Here is a 22,684-nt window from a genome sequence, read left to right as displayed (position 1 = left end):
CTTATGCAGTAGAACTAGCAGCTCCTAAACAGTAGCAGTAGTAACACTCATTCTACACATCTAGGCAGAAACTGCTCTCTGAACAATGGAGGCTGCATGGAGAAATGTGCAGAGACGTACTGGGGTGTGAGGTGCTTCTGTGGTCCTGGCTGGAAGCTTGATACAGATGGTCAGCGTTGTACAGGTATGGGTCAAGTAAAGTCATGCATCTTAGTCCTGACTCAGGAGCTGATGCTCTGCAGCAGTAAATGCAGAACGGGCTTTCTAAATGGGTAAGCTGTAAAAAGCATACATCTTGCTGACATGAAAGCTATTTTCTACACTGGGGTTCTCAAACCGTGGTCCCCCAGATAGTTTTGGACTACAACGCTAATCATTCCCAGCCCCAATGGCCCAAGGTGGGAATGATGGGAGTTGTAGTCCAACATCTGGGCACAAGTTCAAGAACTCCTGGATTATACTGTTCCGTGAGAGGACCTTGAGATACAAGAGATTTGGCCTGTGCAAACTAGAAAATGCTGTAACAAAGCATTTTGTAACTTGCTATACATCTTTCCTGCTGTGGTGCTAGAACAGCTGTACACAATTTCTTGAGTCCTTTACTTGAGTGACTGACACAGCAGCCTTGGTGCTCTGCCTCCTGTTGCATACAGTGAAATGCAGTTACTCCAACATAGCTAGCTAAAGCTACAGCAGTTTAGGACTCCAGCAAGTTAAAGGAAACTCAGCTACTCAGAACTTGGGGTGCAACAATCCTGAGTAGAGCCTATTAATGCATTGCTGACCAAGTAGCTCCCATTAAGGGTGGTGGGGCATTTGGCATGCTAGAAGGGACCACAAGGCATGTACAAACATGTTGCTTTTCAGGGGGAAGCCAGTCCAACCCAGAACCAACAAATTGTTCTAGTAAAAAATCAGGCAGTTCACTTGTGTCTCAAACACTTACACATCCACCATCTTGGATTGGAGTGGATGTTTTTATTACAAACCACCACTGAGGCATCTCTGTGTCCCTACAACTGTACCCAATTTGGTTCATATTGGTCCAGGCACTTTGAAGTTGATCAGAAGGTGGGCAGGACACACAGAATGCTGGGTGATCTCATAAGCCTACTGGAAAGCAGGCTAAAAATCACCCTGAAGATGCAGAGCCCACATGCTCTGCCATCCCAGAATGTTCAAAAGCTTGGAAAGGAGGTTTTTTTTTGCCAACAGGGCATAGCCAATAACATTAGAAGTCTGTGGGGGAAGAAGGTGAGAACTCCCAACCCTACATCTTGTTTTCCTGCTGCCCATTAATGCCCTGTTCTCTCTCTTCCTCACTAACATAATACATGAGATTTTGTTTCTCACATGACACTTGGGTCACAGATTTTTTTTGCCACTTTACCAATCCTAAAGTAAAACCTTACCTAGAAGAACCCTACCTGAATCTAGCTAGCAAACTCTCTGGCACGAGGGGTTTGGAACAGCTGGCTCAGCCTGGCATTAGGTCACTTGGCCCTTCTAAAGGGTTTGTCTTGCACAACTTCCCTACAGATGCATGAAGGAACCTTTAGATGCTGGTGGGGGTAGTGTCCTGCCCAGTATGATGTAAACATCTAATAGTACTGCAGGGCCTCAAATGCAGGGATGTCGGACTCCACACACACCCCGTCCCGCTTATGGGAATAACTAGTTTCAGCAATCTAATGTTCTCTATTGCAGATGTTGATGAGTGCTCGGGGGTATACAGTCCTTGTAATCAGCTGTGCAAGAACACAATGGGATCTTTTACCTGTGACTGTGTCCAAGGATACCGGCTCTCCAGTGCAACTACTTGTGAGGTTTCAGGTAAGCCTTGGCCTCTAACTGCATGTAATGTGGATTTCACCTGGAAGGCAAACCAGAGCTCTTAAACCAGTGATGGTATTGGTTCAAGATATTCCAACTTTGAGGTGACCATGAATATTTATATACCACTCCAACCAAAATTCTCAAAGCAACTTGCATAGAAAAATAGATAAGATGATTCCTGTCCCCAAAGGGCTTACAATCTCTAAAAAGAGACACAAGTTAGACACCACTGGAAGGATGCTGGGGTCGGATAGAGATAGTTGCTCTCCCTTGCTAAACATAAGAATTGCCACTTTAAAGGGTGCCTCTTTACTCAGTTAGCAGGCATAAACACCAGAGTTGAAAGGCTGCTTTGTTTCTACTGGAGAAAAGTAGGATATACTGGTTGTTTTAAAAGCACTGATAGGAACATAACTCCATGGAAGAAGCAGAGGGCTTTACTCAGTATGGACAAAGCTAGCAAGCTTGCTGCCACAAAACTCGGGACATACCTATGAGTGTGCTAAAGCTGTAGCTTGGCCCAGAGCACATAGCCAGTCTGAAAGCATGTCATGTACTAGACTGACCTGTCTTGCTTTTGGTCATCTTGCATTTCTAACCAATATTGATTAGGCTACAGAATAGTTTTACCAGTCTGATTCATGGTAAGTACCAAGTAGCCCAACTACATCACCTAACCAGTCATACTTGGGTCCACACCACAGATCTCCTTGAAACATTGCATGGTATGTCACTCCTCCATTGGCTATAATTGCATTCCTGGGCATAAATGGGGGAGGGGGGGAGCAGTGGTGTCTAATACTAATTGCTCAATTGCTTTGGGGACAAAGTGGAAACCTGCACACTTGAATGTATGCTGGAAGTAGAATTGGCCCCAGATAGCTAGCGTGTGTTGGTGGGAGTGCACAATATCCTAACCATAAACCAAAGATAATGCTGTTGGATAGTATTGATAGGATGTTCATTAACTTAATCATCTAGAAGTTATTAGTCACTGAGTTGGTGACTGGTTAGCAATAACAAATATGGAAATCTGATTACATTTTGAAACCCTTCCTTGAAGGCAACTTAACCTGAGAGTAGAGACTCTTTCTAGAATGGCTGGCTGTACATATCCTCATGTGTTAAATGAGAAGCTGAATAGGTACACACAACCTTAAAGGATGCTTGGCAACTGAGATCGTGGAGAATCCTGTCACCAAACAAGAGTAGCCCAGAGTTCTCACTTACAACTCAGATCCCTGGGAAGACAAAATGGTTCTGAATAGAACCAAATTAGACAAATGGATGATCAAATGGTTGGCAAACCATGCAAGACCAAGTATAAGACTCTAAAATCTCAGGACAGGGGATTAGATCTACCCTAGACCTGGGATATACTATTGGCAGTACACGGTATGTTTTGTTTATATACTGCTTGATAAATGTATCTTTAGGCAGTGTGCATAATTAAAACAAATACAAAATGGCTAAAACAGTTGAACACTTTTTCAGTTAAAGCCTGAGAAAACAGGTGTCTTGAGGGTCTTCTTAAAAGCAATCGGAGATAAAGATGGTCTTCGGTTGATAGGGAGCATATGCCAAAGCCCCAGGGCAGCAACAGAGAAGGCCCAGTCCCAACTTGTCCCAAATGAGCTGCTGGCAACCAGAACCAGACCTCCCTAGATCTTAATAGGCAGCAGGGTTCATGACTAAGGTGCTCTGCTCAAGTTGCTGGGACCCAAGCTGTTGAGGGCTTTATAGGTAAAAACTAGCCCTTGCTTGGTAGCAAGACAAGCTTCAGTAATGCCTCCTGTGGAAAGGACACCCCAGTAAGACTACTTCATACAGCTTAAATCTCCATGGATCGTTAGCTACCTGCTGTCTCTTGTAGAAAGTAGATGAATGTGCTAGATGGCTTGTGTTTGGGGAGGGAGAGCTGTTCAGTTCAGCTTGGAAGCTAATGAAGCCTCTCTTCCAGATGGTCATCCCAAAATCCTGCTGGCTGCTGGCCAAAACATTGTTGTTCTGGATATATTAACTCACCGACTCGTGGTCCTAGTATCTACAGAGACAACTCCTATCTCCATTGCCAGTGACTTCCTGAGACAAACCTTTTACTGGGTGGATGAAAGGAAGAAACTGCACGTCTATGTGCCAGGGAAAAATGAAGTTCCCCTCTATCCAGGTAAAGCTGTGGGTAATGCAATACTTGACTAAGCCCTGAGCCAAAGAAAAACTGCGCCTCTAGCACCTTGTTCAAGCCTGTGCTTGGAATGTTTCAGTGGCTAGACAGCACAATGGTGCTTGGGCTAGAACCAGCCCAGGTTCAGAGCCTCCGTGGCCACAAGGATCGCTGGTGATGGAACTTGACCTGCTTAACAGGATGGCTGTGAGGAGAGTAGTGTTTCAGGAAGAAGCCATGCAGGGGTGTGGCTAAGCACTAAAAAGATCTGGGGCCCACAGGTCCTAGCTCAGGCTCCCACTTCCACTCTGTTCCTTGGTACCTATCTTTTTGTGTTGGTAAAGCCACCTTATGGCAGTTAAGTTGTGCCTCTCAATTCCCTATTGAGGTTCTCATTTTGCAGCTGTAAAGCTGATGCAGATTTTCTGTTGGTCAGGATCCCTGCACAGCCATTTCCTCACTTGGCCATTCAGCATTTTCTTTTGTGGCAGCAAAGCTGCTGTTAAATTTATCTCCTCCAGCACTGCTAGCACCACTACCCTCTGCCTCCCAAATGCGGTTGGAGGGGCAACTGATCCAGGGCCTCAAGAAAAAACACTTGGGACAATGAGGCCCAGGGCTTTCAATGCCCATGAACAGGGGCGTATCTAGGGTAGGGCAGGCAGGGCACATGCCCCAGGAACCACTTGAAGGGGGGCGCCATTTTTAATTTTTTTTTAAAAAAATGGCCACCGAAAACAAAATTGCCACTGTGCATGCTCAAATGGCCTCTGTGAGGCCCTAGGCCATGCCATTTGAGCATGCATGGCAGCCATTTTGTTCTCAGCAGCCATATATATATATATATATATATATATATATATATATATATATATACACACACACACACACACCGCACATACTCAAATGGTCCCTGCAAAGCCATAGAGGCCAGCGAGGGGAGGGGGGACCTTTGCAGACTCACCCCACAGCCTTTAGGAAGCCCCCGAAGGGGCTACAGGTATTTTTTAAATTTAATATAATATAAGTCACTGTACACATATTCAGTTTGGCACTATGTACAGAGAATCAGGGCTTGTGAATAATGAGCTGATGCTTAGGAGCTAGGATTGTATTCATTTGCTCTTACTTTGCTTCTTGAGATAAGTGAGTTAAATGTGATGTCTTAATAATATGGCTATTAATGGTGAGTTTGTCTTTGAATCAGTGTGAAATCCTTAGTATTAAGGCCCACTGGGAGTTTCTTGCTCTCTTTCTCTCATTTTAACTGTCGTTCTGAAATACTAGAATCTATTCCAAGCAGTGACACAGTTTACTCTGCATATCCTTTAACGATTTTCAGTGTCTCTGGGAAAAGTCAAATTCTCCATTTATTTTTAAAATTTAAGTAATAGTGATGCTACAATGCATAGTAGAGAATTAGACATTAGTTTTCCAAGTACACTTCCACATAGTATTTGGATATTTCATGAGCCCCAGCATACTGAAATTTGTAGTTTTCCAGCACTTTTTGGTCTGGCTATGTCTACAGCTAAATAGTTTCTGAAATATTAAAAGATTAACAAGCTTGACTTGTATTTTTCAGCTGATATTATGGTAAAGTTATCTGAAAGATGGGTGTCGGATGTTTGGACAGGGGGCGCAATTTCAGTGTTTGCCCTAGGCGCTATTTTCCCTAGATACACTTCTGCCCATGAAGGGGCCCTTAGAAGGGCAAAATGGAACCAGTGCAGTAGGGATTATAGTTGCTGTAACTAGATTCTTAACGTTTAGGTTGAATATAACATTTCTGGGTGCTAATCAGTCTTATTGGCCAGAATCCCTGAAGGCAAGAACAGGCTTGCTTGGAACAGCTAGGTAGAACAATGCCTGTATCTTCCTTCCTTGGGAAAGGCAAGATCTGTGAAGGCTGGTGTGTGTGTGTTTGTGTGTGTAGGGAAGCAGTTAGTCTAGATCTGTCTGAAGGGTGCCTTGTGGTCCAGAACCCCATTTTCTTCCGTGTCTCTAACTAAAATGGCCTCCAGCAGTTCCAGTAAAAACATCTAAGCTTGTACTATGGTGGGACAGTAGTCTGACCTTCCAGTGGCTGTTGCTGGTGTCTATCTTAGATTTTTTTTAGATTGTGAGCCCTTTGGAGACAGGGAGCCATTTTAGTTCTCTGTGTAAACCGTTTTGGAAACTTTGGTTGAAAAGGAACATATAAATATTTGTTGTTGTCAGCTGGCAGTGAAAATATGGATTGTGATACAGAAATTCTCCTTGTGGACAACACAAATGTTGCACTGTCCCTTGACACCTTTTTGAGCTCCCTCACTAACTAGAAATCCAGACGATCACGTTAAATGTGAAAGCAACACGTTCAGCTACATGTGGGTTATACTACTGTCATGCCATTCTCAGTTGCTGGGGTCAAGGCCACCAAGATGTGTTATTCCCCTCTTGTGCCCCTAGGCAGGACTTTGTAACTAGTTTGAAAAACAGAAGCCTCTAGAGCCTGAGGGGGATGACTCCGCCCCCCAGTTCTTTCAGTTCTGCGTCGCTCCGGACAGACTGATCTTATCTCTCCACTTTCAGCTCATTATCTTCTACCATTTCAATTTTCATTGAATCATTTCCTTTCCCCCTCAATCCTTAACTGTTACAATTAAAAAATACACACACAAAAACCCCTGTTTGTCATTCCATCCTTGCTGTCTCTCTCTTTGCCCTTCCCCTTTCTCTGCCTTTTCCCCCTGCCATGGAGAGTGCAGGAAACGAGAGGAGGATCTGTGTTCTGAGAGTGCCCAGATTGCTGCCCCCGCCCAGCAAAGCGCTCCTCTGTGCCGCAGCGCGTCTCCCACCTTCGGGCTGTGAGACATGCAGTAGTGCGGCCAGAGACCTCCGGGGAGTGCTTGGAGCAGATGCTGAAGCCTCTGCTCCATCCTCCCTTGCCACCATGCTTCAGAGGGAGGCAACGGCCCCCTTCCCAAGCCACTGCCAACAGAGGGAGAGTTGAGGGCTTGAGTGGCCAGATCGGGCCCCTCATCTTCCTCACTGACAGCAGCAGACAGCAAGCTCCAAAATAGCGTCAGTGCCCCAAAGGGCACAAAAATATAAAGCTCCTCAGGGGAATTATGGAGGACCTCACCAGAGGACATCAGACTGTGACCAGGGACAGTCAGGATTGCTGGTGAGACCTCTTCTTACTGTGAATAGTTCCCACGCAGGTCCCTCTATGCCATTTCCTAGCTTCACCAAGCCTGTTCTCCTGAAGTGGCAAGCTTTAAAAATGTCATTGTGGATACTGTTCAGCAGCTTAAACCTCACATTAAGTCTAAAAAATCCAAAAAACAAAAACTCTTCTTCCTCACCCCTAGTCCAACCCCCAAGAAAGCTACTAAAAAGAGAAAACACACTCCAAATTCAAAAGGGGATAAGGATTCTGAACATAAACCCAGGGAACTACATTCCTCAGATCAGTCAGGTCCAAATTCAGGAGACCCTAATCCACTGAACCCCAGACCCACTCTTCCTGATAAGCATAAAATACCAGTTACACCTGTACTTGGTGTGGAATATGACCTTGAAGGGGAACCAGAGGAAGGAGATGAGAACACAAAGGACCAGGACATGGTACCTGAAGAGAGTGAATGGTCAGGGGGAAGACCCAGGCTCAACGTTTCCCAATGTCTGTTTATATCTGAGGACTTTAACCCACTAATGACTAGGGTCATAGCAACTACTGGTCTACAATCTAAGGTAGCACCAGAGTCTACCCAGTAAGCAAAAGGAGGCCCTTGTATTTCCCAAGGCAAAGCCCAGGGATATGTTGGTGCCAATGCCTGAATGCTTTACTGAGGCAATAAAGCAGGAATGGCTCCTACCAGCAGCAAATAGGAAACCGATGGCTTTGGCAAATAGTTGTTGTTCCTTTTTACAGGAGTCATCAGACTTACTAAAAATGCCTAATACGGATGCCCCAGTGGCACAATTTTTATCTGGATCCTTACTCCCCCGAGATGGAGAGGCAACCTTAAGGGATCCCTCTGATAAAAAAGCAGTGATATCATTTAGAGTGCATGATAACTCTGCTTTGGCAACACGTGGCTAGGGCATCCTTGCTATGGATTGATGACCTGCTCATTGATTCCCCCATCAGATCAAATTAAAATGAGGCAACAACTGCTCAGAATTCAAAAGGCTCAAGCCTTTGTGGCAGATGCCATGTTAGATTCTATAAAACTTGCTACAAGGGTATCCGCTGCCTCTGTGGTGGGCAGGCGACACCTCTGGCTAAAAGGCTGGCAGGTGGATGCAAATTCCAAAACAAATCTAACTGCCGTGCCCTACAATAGCACAAAGCTGTTCAGGGAGGAGGCACTGAAGGAGGTCCTTGTAGAATCCAGGGATGAAAGAAAAACCATGCTCTCGGTACCACAAAAACCAGATAAGCCAACGTCTAAATGACCCTCTCAGCCCTTTCGGAGCTACCACCCCTCATTTACTGGGTGGGATAGGGATTTCAGGCCTGAGCATGGAAACTGGAACCAGCAATGCTTCCAGAACAGGAGTTTTGGAAGCAGCAGACAAACCTTTAACCAGAACAAGCAAACTAAGCAACTGTGACTCAGAAGTACGTCTGGGGGGGTCACCTGTCAGAATTTCTCCAGGTTTGGGAACATTCCATATCGGACAGGTGGGTCCTCACCATAATTCAGCACAGCTACAAGAAAGAATTGGAAGCCCCTCCTTCCCACAGGTTCCTTCCAGCCCAAGATCTCTCTATTTCCAAGCACTTAGAATTGCAAATTTTTTTTGTCTACAGGAAATAGGTGCAGTGGGACCAGTACCACCAAACCATGAGGGAAGGGGAATCTATTCCCTCTTGTTTACCATCCCCCAAAAGGATGGTTCCAGAAGAGCAATACTAGATTTAAAGTACTTGAACAGGTGGATCAGGTGCAAAAAGTTCTAGATGGAATCTCTAAGATTAGTAGCAGAGGCCCTACACCACCTGGACTTCCTCTCTTCTGTTGACCTGAAGGAGGCGTACCTTCATGTTCCGATACTCCCCAGCAGCCAATGCTTCCTCAGGTTCAAATATTCAGGCAAACACTACCAATACTTGGCACTTCTGTTTGGCCTTTTATTGGCTCCCAGGGTCTTCACAATGGTCTTAGCACCCCTAATGGCTCATCTCAGCCTCCAGGGGGTTCAGATCTTTGCTTATCTAGACCATCTTTTGATCCAGTCGTTGTCCAGGGAAGTAGCAGAAACCGATCTACAGCTTTACAGGAACATGGGTTTACAGCTTTACAGGAACATGGGAACTTTACAGCTTTACTACAAGCTTTACAGGAACATGGGTTCCTGGTGAACTTCAAGAAAAGCCAATTGTCTCCATCACACAAGCTACAGCACCTGGGAGTGGTGATGGACACAGTCCAAGACCATTTGTTCTTGCCACAGGACAGATATACAATTATCATTGCAGAAGTCAGAGGCACTGGCCACTCCTTCAATACCTCTACTCTCATTGGCAAGACTTCTGGGATTGATGGTAGCAACGTCAGAGGCAGTCCCATGGGCGAGACTACACCTGAGGGAACTCCAATGGTTTCTCCTTTTCAAAAGGCTATAGCCAATAAAAGACATATGCTAGTGACACTATCTCCCCAGGTGCATCACTCTCTCCAGTGGTGACTCTCACCGCAAAATCTACTGAGAGGAAAGCAATTTCGGGACCCCCCAAAGATTATAGTAACAGATGCCAGCAACAGGGGCTGGGGAGCACATTGCCTTCAACACTCGGTACAAGGGAAGTGGATGGTAAGTGAACAGCACAGTATAAACTGGCTGGAATTAAGAGCTATTCACCTCACTCTAACCGCTTTTCATCAGGAACTGCAGGGGCGCGATGTACTGGTCAGAACAGACAATATGGCAGCGAAAGCCCATGTAAACAAGCAAGGGGGCACACGGTCAAAAGCCCTGCACCCGGAAGCAGTTCTCTTAATGTCCTGGGTAGAACTACATCTTGTGTCCCTAATGGCACATCATGTGAAAGGAGACCTGAAACAACTGGCCGACTGGGTCAACCTAATGCCAAGCAAATGGGCATTGAACCATAAAGTATTTCATCAGGTAGCTCAACAATGGGAGAGCCCAATGTTGGTTCTATTTGCTACTCTACAAAATGCCCAACTGCCAAGGTTCATGTCCAGGTTTCCATGCGAACAAGCAGAGGACACAGATGCTCTCTCAGCAGATTGGCCAGAGGGCATTCTAAATGTTTTCCCACCTACTCCACTGTTAGCCAGGGTGCTGAGGCATATCAGGATGTTACAAGCAGAAGTGATACTAGTGGCTCCGTTCTGGCCTAGGAGACCATGGTTCGCAGAACTTCTACACCTGGCCAAAGCAGAACCATGGTTCCTTCCAATCACACTGGATCTGTTCCTGCAGGGGCTAGTTCAACACCAAAACCCAAGCTGGTTATGGCTTGCTGCTTGGAGACTGAGTGGAGATTGCTGAAACATCAAGGTTACTCAAACAGGGTGTCTGAAACCATCTTGGCATCCCAAAGGCCTTCCACAAACCAGGTGTACCAGTGTACATGGAGAGCATTTTTAAGGTGGTCAGCATGCCACAAAGTGTCCTGAGGGGAGGCTTTGATTCAACACCTACAATTCCTACAAGAAGGCCTTGATATGGGGTTGAAGCCTAATACGCTAAAAAGACAGGTGGCATCACTAGTAGGTCTAATCTCAAGTGTTTGGGCAAGAACTATGACTTCACATCCACACCTGAAATGGTTCCTCAGGAACTACTCTCCTGTCTCCACCGACGGCACACTGTTTTTCCTCGTGGAACTTGGGCACTGTGTTGAATGCCTTACAATCTTCACCCTTTGAACCGATAAATTCAATCCCGATAAGACTATTAACATTTAAGTTAGCTTTTCTAGTAGCAATTACCTTGGCGAGATGCATTTCAGAGCTGCAAGCTTTGTCTGTAAATAGGTCATATTGCATATTCACAAAGGACTCTGTATGTCTCGTACCTGATCCCTTTGGTCATCCTAAGATTATTTCTCCCTTCCATCAATCGCAGGATGTTTTTCTTCCGTCACTTTGTCCACATCCAAATCATCATCAAAGAGAAAAAGCATGGCGCAAACTGGATGTTAGACAATGCCTTAAGACATATATAAACTGGACAGCATCTTTTCACACTACAGATTCTATGTTCGTATCCTTCCTTCCAGCATCAGTGGGGAGGCCAGCGTCTTCATTGACCATTGCAAGATGGATCAAACCATGTAGAACACTGGTGTATGAGACACAGTGTCTTTATCCACTTATGAAAATGACTCATTCTACAAGGGAGGCAGCTACATCAGCCACCTCTTCCACAAATGCACCATTACAGGAAATTTGTAAGGCGTTACATGGAAGAATCCAACTTTCACGAGACGTTATAAAATAGACATGTATGCCTCTGCCCAGGCAGCCTTCAGAAGAAGGGTGCTTCCCCCAGGAGTAGACAAAAGTGCTCCCTCTCTAGGTGACGTACAAGCTATGCTATGTCCCATCATGATGTCCTTGACCCCAGCCACTGAGAATGGAGCATTGGTTCACTTACCATGATGGCTGCTTCTTGTTGCTGGAGTTAAGGACATCACGGCCCTCCCGGCTTAGTGCACCTGTCTGCTCCTGAGATATCACATCCTCGATTATTTATGATCATGACATATTACTCGCAATTGATTCAATGTTATGTGGCAAGAATTCTTACCAGACTACTTGGAGGAAAGTTATCAATGACCTCTTTGTACTATGAGACACAGTTTCTCATGTTTTTACCCTATTCTGCTTATATATTCTTGGTACACATTTAGTCATACTTCTTAAACTTGGCCTGAAAGAACTGGGGGCAGAGTAATCTCTCTCAGGCTCTAGAGGCTTCTGTTTTTCAAACTAGTTACAAAGTCCTGCCTAGGAGCACGTGAGGGGGATAACCCATCGTAATGTCCTTGACCCCAGCAACAAGAAGAAACCTTCACGGTAAGTGAACCAATGCTCAATTCTCCAATTGCGTCTGTATAACTTACCAGAAACAATTTCCCTCGTGAAGAGCATATTATGGCTGAGATATTGGGACCGGAGAGGAGAGCTGGTCCTGTGGAAGCAAGCATGACTTGTCCCCATAGCTAAGCAGGGTCTGCCCTGGTTGCATATGAATTGGAGACTAGAAGTGTGAGCACTGCAAGATATTCCCCTCAGGGGATGGAGCCGCTCTGGGAAGAGCAGAAGGTTCCAAGTTCCCTCCCTGGCTTCTCCAAGATAGGGCTGAGAGAGATTCCTGCCTGCAACCTTGGAGAAGCCGCTGCCAGTCTGTGAAGATAATACTGAGCTAGATAGACCAATGGTCTGACTCAGTATATGGCAGTTTCCTATGTTCCTACTGTTCACAATAGTTTTCCTTGCTCTCCAGCTCTTGCCTATAGCTATATAAATCCAGCAAAATACTAGAGCCTAACTGAACATAACTGATCCTTTTTCTAGATGCCAGTGATATCCACAGCATATCTGTAGACTGGCTTACAGGGCAGCTGTATTGGGCCAGCAGCTCACCTCCAGCTATCTTTGTGGGCTTGAGTGATGGCAGGGGATATGTGAAGGTTCTGGAGAAGAACCTGATGCCAGAGCAGCTGATTGTATTTCCAAGGAAAAGGTGAGAAATAGAAAAATAGTGCTGATAGCTGTGCTGGGAGTTGGCAGCCAGATGGACCTGACTTCAGGGGTCTGTTACTAGGTCTCATATTGGGTACAGAGAACCCTTAAACACAAACCCTTAGTCTGTTTTCTTATTACCACTACAGTCCTTGAGATGTGCTGGGGAGAGTTGACCTACCATCTATATAGTAGGTCAAGAGGCTCACTGGTTGTAGGGTCCTAATGCACAACAGTTCCATAATCTGGGAGCTCTATCTGAAGGTTATAAAATGCATCATTTGTGTGTTCCTGTCCACAGAGTGCACAATGTTTGACCTTGATGCCTAGAACTCCTATGAACTACTGCAGCTGGTCACAACTTCTAGTATGTTTTGAACTGCAGTGTTGGACTGAATTTTATTTCTATAGTATCCTTGCTTAAAGCTGCCCAAGTCAGTACTTTACAAACTTTGGAGTAGGAAAACAAAATGCCTTGGAGTGTTCTGTTAAGATTTCTATTCTCCAAGTAACAAGGATTGGTGCCATATACAACACCAAGATTGAATAAAAAGCAGTAGACTTCTTTAAGAGTGAATCTAATGGGCAAAGCAATATAGTGACTGTCTCAGGAATGTAGCAGAATCTTCCTGGAGAAACTGATCTTAGAAAGCATGGGTCAGATGAGAATGTAGTATAGAGAACCACGGGCATGATTTACTGGAGAGAAATAACTACTTGGAGCTGGCTCTGAGCCAACACTTGCTTGGACCTGGCAAAAACTGTGCTCCTGAACATATATAAACCTGTCCTGGGGTACCAGTACACAACTGCCAGCCCACACACTTAGGACCAGATGTAAAGAGTTTCCCAAGCCGGAGTCCAGCTACCTCTTGCTATGGAAATGAAGTTCTAGCTTTCATGGTGAGATCCTGCCATACAAGGACTGTGGCTGGTGGTTACAGATGTACCCTGTGGAGGCAGCTGCCATGAATCCAAGATCCTGCACATGAGCTGCTGTTAAGGCCAGCACAAATATGTGGAGCAAAAGGCAACCTGGGGCTTGAGAGTGAGACAAACCAGGGCTTAACAGACACTACTTAGCTGAACACTGTAGTTAAAGTTGAATTGGTGGGAAAGTACCTAAACTGAGTTGCTAGAACACAACTGGGTTTATAGTGGGCTAAATAGTAGTCAACTTCCCCCCTGCCCCACCCTCTTGCATGTTGCTACAGTGCTTTAGTAGCACCACAGCATATACTGCAGTACACTAACCTTGCATATGATTGTAGGTACATGTATTGGGTGAATCGTGGCAAAAACGGCAGGACTCTAATAGAAGCTGCAGGGATGGATGGCTCGGACAGACACACACTTGCTGTGGCAACAACAGAAGAGCCTATAGGATTGACCCTGGATGAAATAACTGATAGACTATACTGGATCAGTGGATATAAAGAGGTATGGAACTTGACCATCTAGAGCAGGGCTGCTCAACTTTGGCCCTCCTGCAGATGTTGGCCTACAATTCCCATAATCCCTGGCTATTGGCCACTGTGGCTGGGGATTATGGGAGTTGTAGTTCAAAAACAGCTGGGGGGCCTCAGTTGAGCAGGCCTGATCGAGAGTAATCACCTCACTAATCAACATCTAGAGTAATCGGCACCTTTAGGCTAATGTGGCATGAGCCCTCACAGACTACAGCCTAGTTGTATTGGCTAGTATAGTAGTCTGGAAGACAGACATGTGTCCGCTTGCTAGTACTTCTGTTTTAGGTCTGTAAGCATGGATAAACGTGCCTGCTGCAGGAAACTTCCTTTCTCCTGGTTCAGTAAAGTATGAAAGGGCAATTGAGTCCCCTTCCCCATGTCTGGGTCTACATCTACCTGCCACTGTGCTAGGAGTCCTGTCTCTCTAATATGAGGTAAACCTCTGTATGCAGCAGAGTCTCTTTAAATATTTGCTCTCCAAGCTGGATCTTGTATCCAGTGGCTTAGACTTGACTTCAACATTCTGTCATCCTAGAAATGCATGGCCACTACTATATCCATGTAAGTAAGACCAAAGTGTGAATATAAAATGGTGGAACCCAATAAATTCCTAAGACACACTTACTCCTTGCTCTGTAGGCAGCTGGCCTGGATACCACCCATGGAAGGCCTCTGCCTTAAAGCAAATGCCTGATGACAAAGTTCTTTGTACAGAGATTGCTGTTGCAGCAGCTTAGACATGACCTGCAAGGGGACAAAGACAGATCTAGACAAGCCACAAGACATAGCTTGCTACCAAGAAACCACTATGTCTCAGCTGCTAACACTTAGTTTATTCCTAAAATGTATAGCATGAAGCTTGACTGGGGAACCATGTGCTATCCTAGAATATTTACTCTAAAAACATTGGAGATTGGTGTAAAGCTAAATATGAGCAGACCTCAGTTTTAAATTTCCAGGAGCCTATAGCTCCTACTGTTTGTTTACTCTAGCCCTCTACAGGCACAATGTTAGACCGGCTACAAATGATACCATGGCTGGAAGCTAGCAAAACCTAGTTAACTGCATCTGGTGTGTCAATGCATGCCTTGCTGATGAGGTTCAGCAAGCCAAACTATAGCTTTGCTATATGTCTAGGGTGTTAACTAGCTTGTTGCTTTGGCCTCCAGAGTTGTTCTGCATCCAGTAAAATGGCTATTAAGCAACTTTTTAAAAAAAAAATTAAGCGGTAGGATCTAGAATACTGGTATAGTGCTGTACCAGCACTCCTGAACTGTTTGGGGGTAAGGGTGTTCCCCAGAACACGCAGGTGGATAACGGTTGGCATCAAAGACTGTAACTGGTACTAGCTGGAATACTGATGGGGTCCTAGCTTCTATTCAAGAGAACTAACATAGCATTATTGCTGCTCTCCAGTCCATAGAGACCATGAAAGTGGATGGTACTGGCAGACACACTTTCCCAGATATGTTGTTGAAAGATCAAGAACCTCTGGGACTGGCTGTGTTTGAGAACTGGTTCCTCTGGGCAGACAAAGGGCACCTATTCTATGCAACCCGCACCTCTCCAGGTGTTCCCAGTGTATTGCTGAACTCGTCAATATCTTCAGTTGCTTCATTCACCATGATGCCTGCGCTTCCACCGTCTCAGGGTAAGTAAACCCGAGTTAAAGCTAGAATGTATGGTTAGCTAGCAATGGACAGAGTTGACCTGGTAGTAGTAGAAATGGCTTTTCTCCACCCTTGCCAGGTGGCACTATCAAGAGCCAGTGCAAGACACTTTATGCCTTGAGGGAAAGGATAAGAATGCCCCATCCGTGGGTGGGTGCATGGCATTCCTGGGTATTGCGCTGGTCAGTGACTATAATAGCAATAGCAATAGCACTAACATTTATATACCGCTCTATAGCCAGAGCTCTCTAAGCGGTTTACAATGATTTAGCATATTGCCCCCCAACATTCTGGGTACTCATTTTACCAACCTCGGAAGGATGGAAGGCTGAGTCAACCTTGAGCCCCTGGTCAGGATCGAACTTGTAACCTTCTGGTTCCAGGGCGGCAGTTTTATAACAAAGGGATGGATTGATTGGCATTCTTGGGCCATGCCAAGGAACACTTGGACTATACCACCAGGAGTGGTATTGACAGGAGTGCTCTAGCTCACTTGGAGTGGGGCAAAGAGCCAAAACAAACGTCATGCCCCAGTGTGTGAGTGAAGGGAGGTGGTGGCTGCAAAGCCCTAGAGTGGCACCTGCCATCCTGTGTCCCTCACACCCGCACTTTATGTGACTGCATTGCCCCCGGCACTACCTCCACACATTACCTGGGGATGCACAGGCAGTGCTGTCTTGAGGAGACCATTCATGAGTCTTCTGCTGCCCTAAGCAGCAGGAAAGCAGTGGCTTGGAAAGCCAGAGTCCCACCTAACAGATCCCAAACTGCATGGAAGGCCATTCCAACCCAGCTGACAGATCAACTGCACTTCCGTGAGAAAGAGAGGAGCTGGAAGAGCCTGGAGCTTTCCCCATAGCTAAATAGAGAACTGCTCATAGATTGCCATGCTAGATGCCATCTAAAGAGCAATGGAAACGGCTGCTCTTACAGATGAGTTTGTCCCCCTCTGGGAGGGGTACTAGTTGCTTGGGATGCTATTTTTGTTCCAGACTGCAGACTAGAACACAAGCAGATTCTTCTAAAAGGTTATCTGCCAAAGGGGCTACTCCATGCCCTGGGTCTTCATCTACCCAGTCCGTCCTGAAGTGGTTGATGCCTCTTCTGGGCTGCATGTCGCTAGACCTGTGTATACCAGACTTCCCTGAGCTGCACGTTCACTACCTGTACAACTGAGGCATAGAACCTCCACTAAGGTGCTAGAATTCCCACAGTCCTGTGACACCTCCAGTTGGGCATTGCTCATACAGGCTTGAAAACCACTTCCTTAGTCATACAGACCAGAAACATCAACTAAGAACATAAGAACAGCCCTGCTGGATCAGGCTGAAGGCCCATCTACTCCAGCATCCTGTCTCACACAGTGGCCCACCAGATGCCACTGGAAGCCACAGGCAGGAGTTGAGGACATAGGAACATAGGAAACTGCCATATACTGAGTCAGACCATTGGTCTATCTAGCTCAGTATTGTCTTCAAAGACTGGCAGCGGCTTCTCCGAGGTTGCAGGCAGGAATCTCTCTTAGCCCTATCTTGGAGAAGCCAGGAAGGGAACTTGAAACCTTCTGCTCTTCCCAGAGCGGCTTCATCCCCTGAGGGGAATATCTTACAGTGCTCACACTTCTAGTCTCTCATTCATAGGCAACTAGGCAGACCCTGCTTAGCTGTGGGGACAAGTCATGCTTGCTACCACAAGACCAGCTCTCCTCTCCCCTTGTACCAGCCAGATACCAAACCTAAGGCTTAACTGAAAACTGATGTCCTTGAAATGTGGAAAAAATGCCTTGACCTTTTGAGTGGTTTTAAATAAATTGAGTCATCAACCTAATTTGGATTTGAACTAAGAAGCCTTCTTCACGCACTTCATTCCTGCTCCCCACAATTGTTTCTGCTACTACATCTGCAGCTGGGTGTGTGTGTGAGCTGCATTCTGCCATTACAGCATAATTCGCACAAGTTTCTGCAGTCCACTAGTTATATCAGGTATTTTAAGAGAGCAAGGGAAATTCTGTCACATCAGTGCTTTTCTTTCTCCTGGGTTTCCACTGCCATCTGTATTTTGGAACACTGGTTTGAACCCATTGGTTGACATCCAGACTAACATTGCACATGTGAAACTTTTTTGGCACATACTATGCAGGAGGGGTATTCTCCCCTTCCCACTGCGCATCCCAAAAATACATCCCCAAGGCCTGTGGGATGCTTGGGGGAGATATTTTCAGGATGCACAGTGGGCTGCAGAGGCAAGGGGAGATGGGCAAAAATGGCTCCTTCTCCATTGTGCACATGCAGCATTTTCCAGCACATGCAATGTTAGTCTGGATGTCAGCCACTGAGTTATTTTACTGAACTGTGTATCTTTAGCATGGGGAAATATTAAATTAGGACAGGGCAAGTTAATATATATGTTGTGAAAATGGCTCACTGTATGTGTCAGGCCACTGCAGTTTTATTCACAAGCATTCATTAACCTACATCACACTCTGCACATTACCTACTCAGAATATGCCAACGGGTTTGAGAGAGAAGCGGCGGGGCGGGGGATCAACTTATGAGAGGACATGTCCTCTCTCCTGCAGTTACTCCTCTGCAACTGGAGATGTGGCTCCTGTAGCTTCCACACAATAGTGTATATAATACACATGGCCTGTGTATTATATTATTACTATATTATTACTATATTACGTGTATTATTATGTATGTAAATTTTGGTCTATGACCATAAATAAACATGACTTGACTTGACACGACACGACACATGGCCTGCTCATACCTAGAAGCTGCTGTTGACTGCTTGCTTAGACCAGGGAAAGTGCTGAATTCACTCTCTAAACTTTCTTGATCACTAGATACTGGAACTGCATGTGCTTCTGGACTGTGCAGCCACATCTGCCTCTTGTCACCAGTTCATCCCAAGGGCTACAAGTGTGCCTGCCCAGAGGGTCTCTTCCTCCTGTCTTCTGGCAAATGTGCAGGTAAGCCTGTGCTTAACGGAGAGCTCAACTTGCTGGGAATGCACTTGCTCTTCCACCACCTTTCAGATAAGCTGAACAACACTTTAGGATTTGGCATCTGCAACATGTTTCAGTCCCATCTAGCTGCAGGTAGCATGTGGCAGGCTTCCACTCAAGCAATCCTATCTCCATGTACAACCAGAATTGGAAATCTGATTCTCGGGCTTGGTCTTGACTCGCATTGATGATCTACTTAATCCTTGTAGAGCGGCAAGATCACTGGGCAGCAGATCCTTGAGTACTCTGGCATGAGGCTCAAAGCAGAACTCGATTCACTTGTAAAATGAAACCATGCATTATAGACATCTCAAATTGAGTTCATCTGTGTGAGCTTCCTATAGACATTTAAAAGGAGTTCTTGCATCCATTGCTTAATCACTACCTTATCTTGGGGCTTTAAAGTAGCAAGCCTGTGTCGTGTTTAGATAGGACTGATAAGGAACTCAGTAGCTATTGCTTCTTGCAAGCATATGCCTAGGTGAGGGCTGCACAACTTAGGCCCTCCTGCAGAGGTTAGGCTGTACCTCCATCCCCCTATTGGCCACTGAGGATGATGGGAGTTGTAGTCTAACATTTGGAGGGCCAAAACTGTGCAGCTCTGGCTTAGGTGTAACCATGAAAAAGTACTTGAACACTGAGCTAGAATGGATTCCAATGCAATATAAAAATTGCTAGCCAACCTAACCCTCCACTAATGCCTGTGATTCTCCTACAGAGCTGAAGATCTTATTTGCCACTGCTAAGAACATCTCCTTGCTGCAAATCAGCCCAAAGGGAATGGTGTTGCAGCACACCCTGATCCAGGAGTGGCCAAAACAAATCTACTTCCAGGACATGGATTGGAGCAGAGGCTTAATCTACTGGACTGATGACGAAGGAGAACTGATGCGCTTCAATAAAGAGACAAGAGCCAAACTAATTATTCCTACTAATTTGCCAGGTGGGAGGCTGCTGTTCAATATGTAGCAAGAGTTCAGCACCTGTCTCTAAAGCTAGTTCTGGCCAAACAGCAGGGCAGCAAACAAATTTAGATCAGAAGCTAAACTCTCAGTCCTGTTGCAATATTAGAAAACTGCCTAAAGTCTCTCTGGACCACAAGGCTACAGAGGAATAATCAGACAAACGAATCGCATCAGGTTCATGATGTACTTTTGGCAGCTGGAACACAACTTCATGGCCTGACTCTAAAAGTTTAGTCCAGTGTCTACAACATAGTTTAGCTTATGTGTAACATACCGTAAACCCCTTAATCTCCTGCTACCAGAGGAACTGGATTGCATCTCAGTCCAGTGTGCAAGACTGGACACAGGAGAACTTTGTTAATCACAGGCTCACAATTTGCAGTTCCATGTATCCATGGTTGAGTAATACACACCCGACCTCTGTATTCATGGAGAAAAAACAGGTTAAACTCTAGTATCTGCAGGTCAGGGGTGGCCAGAAATGACCTTGGAGGTAATTTCCAACCACTGTTTTGAGTTCAGGAGCATTTTTATTGCATTCTAAATCAGTTTTCAGTGACCTTTTGACTCATGGGGGACATCCTTGGACTCCAAGGATAGTGGAGCACAGTAGGGCACTTTATTTTGTCAATTTTATCATTGGGGGGGGGTTGACTTGCAGCAATTAATAGTTCAGGATCCTAACCCACAATTTGTATTGACGATTATTATTATTTATTTATACAGTCAGACAGGTGTTATTGACTGGTTTGTTTTATAAATAGCTCAGGGTGGTTTACACAGAGAAATAATAAACAAGATGGATCCCTGTCCCCAAAGGGCTCACAATCAAAAAAAGAAACATAAGATAGATACCAGCAACAGTCACTGGAGGTACTGTGCTGGGGGTGGATAGGGCCAGTTACTCTCCCCCTACTAAATAAAGAGAATCACCACATTAAAAGGTGCCTCTTTGCCAAGTTAGCATTATCAACACATTTGCTATCCAAAGCCCCCATGCTACAGAACCCCTACAAATAATGGGGTTTTCTTATATTTCCATTGGACATGCCCAGGACACAAAGTGGGTAGAAGCCAGCAGGGGCCTTGCACATGAGTACCTTTAAAGCCTGCAAATAACAGACCTGCTTCATTTGGTGCTAATCAAATGAAGCAAGATCTAGGGCTACACCATTGCTTGAAAGGGGCAATAGTCTACCTTCTGCACTTAAGATTGGCCTGGGCATCTTGCTCCTTGGTCATGGAGCAGAATTCCTCTACCAGGACCCTGGAGAACATTGCCAGAGTACAGTACTGGGATAGATGCTATGAGAGCTTCATGTAATACTGATAGCCCCAAACTTTGGAGAGAGGCCCTCTTTCAGGGATGGGTGTGGGGGAAGTAAGTAGAAATATCAAAAGTGAACTTGCCTATTCAGTAGTGATATCTTACACAGTAAAAGCTGGAAGTAGTTTTGAGGGATCACAGAGTCTGACTTCACTACCCCTTGCAGCTTTAGACCCAAGGTTCAGGAGCAGCTCTGCTCCTTATTGCAAAGGGCATCACAGCTAGGATATGGAAGAGTTTTCGTTGATGACTCATTGAACAAAAAGGCAGGCAAAAGTAAGTCTTGCTGAGCTGACTAAAGCATGGAGTGGTGGTAAACAAAGCACAAATGGAAAACCTCATGTTGGCAATGGTGGGAAGAATTACTGGTCTCTACCTGCCTCTTGCAGCTTTGCTAAGGATTAATGTAGGAGGGAGAGTAACTCTCTCCTTTTCTTCCCCCCCTAGTCTGTTCAGCAAGTGTTGATATACCTTCTGGAGACTTATATTGGCTGACCTGTGACAGAACTGAAATCAGAGTAACTACTTTTGCTGGCATGATGACCAAGATCCTCTATCATGCCAAAAGGTCTATATGGCATCTGTTCCTCGACTGGGAAAGAGCATTTCTCTACTGGCTTGAAAGTGGCAAACCTATTCAGAAGATGAACCTTGATGGTAGCAACATCAAAGAAGTGTGGAATGAAACCTGGACAGAAGATGTCCCACTAGCCCTGGACACAAGCTCCAGCAGTGTCCTCTGGAGTTCCAGAGACATGGGTAAATGCTAATTCTTGAGCTTCTAGTTTGCAGTTCCCAGGTTAGCTGCATAGTGAATGTTGCCACTGCAAAACCTGCTTTAATAGCTAGAGCACTTTCTGACTTGAGAATGAATATTCCTAAGCATTCTAGAACTTGGAGTAAATATCAAGTCGCATCACATAGCCACCTGACAAGCATACCCCCCTTCTAGTTAAACTTGCTCTAGTTAAACTCCCTCAATTTCATGGAGGAGAGGTCTATCATTGGCTGCTAGTTGGAGGGCTATAGGCCACCTCCAGCCTCAAAGGCAGGATGCCTCTGAGTACCTGTTGGAGGGGACTAACAGCAGGAGGGAGGGCATGCCCTCAACTCCTGTCAGTAGGCCTCTGGTGGGCCACTATGTGAAACAGGATGTTGGACTAGATGGGCCTTGGGCCTGATCCAGCAGGCCTGTTATGTTCTTATGTATCCAGGCATACAGATCAACCTAGCTATCGACTATTTGCACAAGTGCTAAAGTAAAACTTTGCTGGCATGCAACTTCTTGAAATGCATCCTTCTCTGATGCTGGGGTCAAGGACACCTCTACGGGTTAGCCCCCTCACATGCTCCAAGGCAGGACAGTTTTGATTAGCTAAAGAAAAATACACACTTACTCGAGCCTGAGTGGGGATAGCCCCACCCCAGTTCTTTCTGTCTTGCATAGCTCCAGGCAGCTTCCAATTTTTCTCCTTACTGCTAAGTTTCCTTTGCTGCATTTCCTCAGACTCTTTCAGTTCTTCTTCGTG

At 45.5% G+C, this 22,684-nt stretch overlaps 1 protein-coding gene across 1 annotated transcript in view; it reads left to right on the top strand.

Annotated features, from left to right (window-relative positions):
* LOC128347203 (low-density lipoprotein receptor-related protein 2-like) overlaps positions 1 to 22,684 on the top strand; it is a 68,081-nt gene that overhangs the window by 11,619 nt on the left and 33,778 nt on the right. The window contains exons 6-14 of the mRNA XM_053301477.1: positions 65 to 184; positions 1,708 to 1,833; positions 3,797 to 4,003; positions 12,547 to 12,715; positions 13,986 to 14,154; positions 15,600 to 15,834; positions 18,702 to 18,827; positions 19,582 to 19,806; positions 21,603 to 21,914. Of these exons, the coding sequence (XP_053157452.1) occupies positions 65 to 184; positions 1,708 to 1,833; positions 3,797 to 4,003; positions 12,547 to 12,715; positions 13,986 to 14,154; positions 15,600 to 15,834; positions 18,702 to 18,827; positions 19,582 to 19,806; positions 21,603 to 21,914 (1,689 nt within the window). The remainder of the gene's footprint in view (positions 1 to 64; positions 185 to 1,707; positions 1,834 to 3,796; positions 4,004 to 12,546; positions 12,716 to 13,985; positions 14,155 to 15,599; positions 15,835 to 18,701; positions 18,828 to 19,581; positions 19,807 to 21,602; positions 21,915 to 22,684) is intronic.

Source organism: Hemicordylus capensis, chromosome 2 (assembly GCF_027244095.1).
Source record: "Hemicordylus capensis ecotype Gifberg chromosome 2, rHemCap1.1.pri, whole genome shotgun sequence".
Lineage (NCBI taxonomy): Eukaryota > Metazoa > Chordata > Lepidosauria > Squamata > Cordylidae > Hemicordylus > Hemicordylus capensis.
The sequence above is the reverse complement of the archived record's forward strand: the minus strand, read 5'-3'. Positions and strand labels throughout refer to the sequence as shown.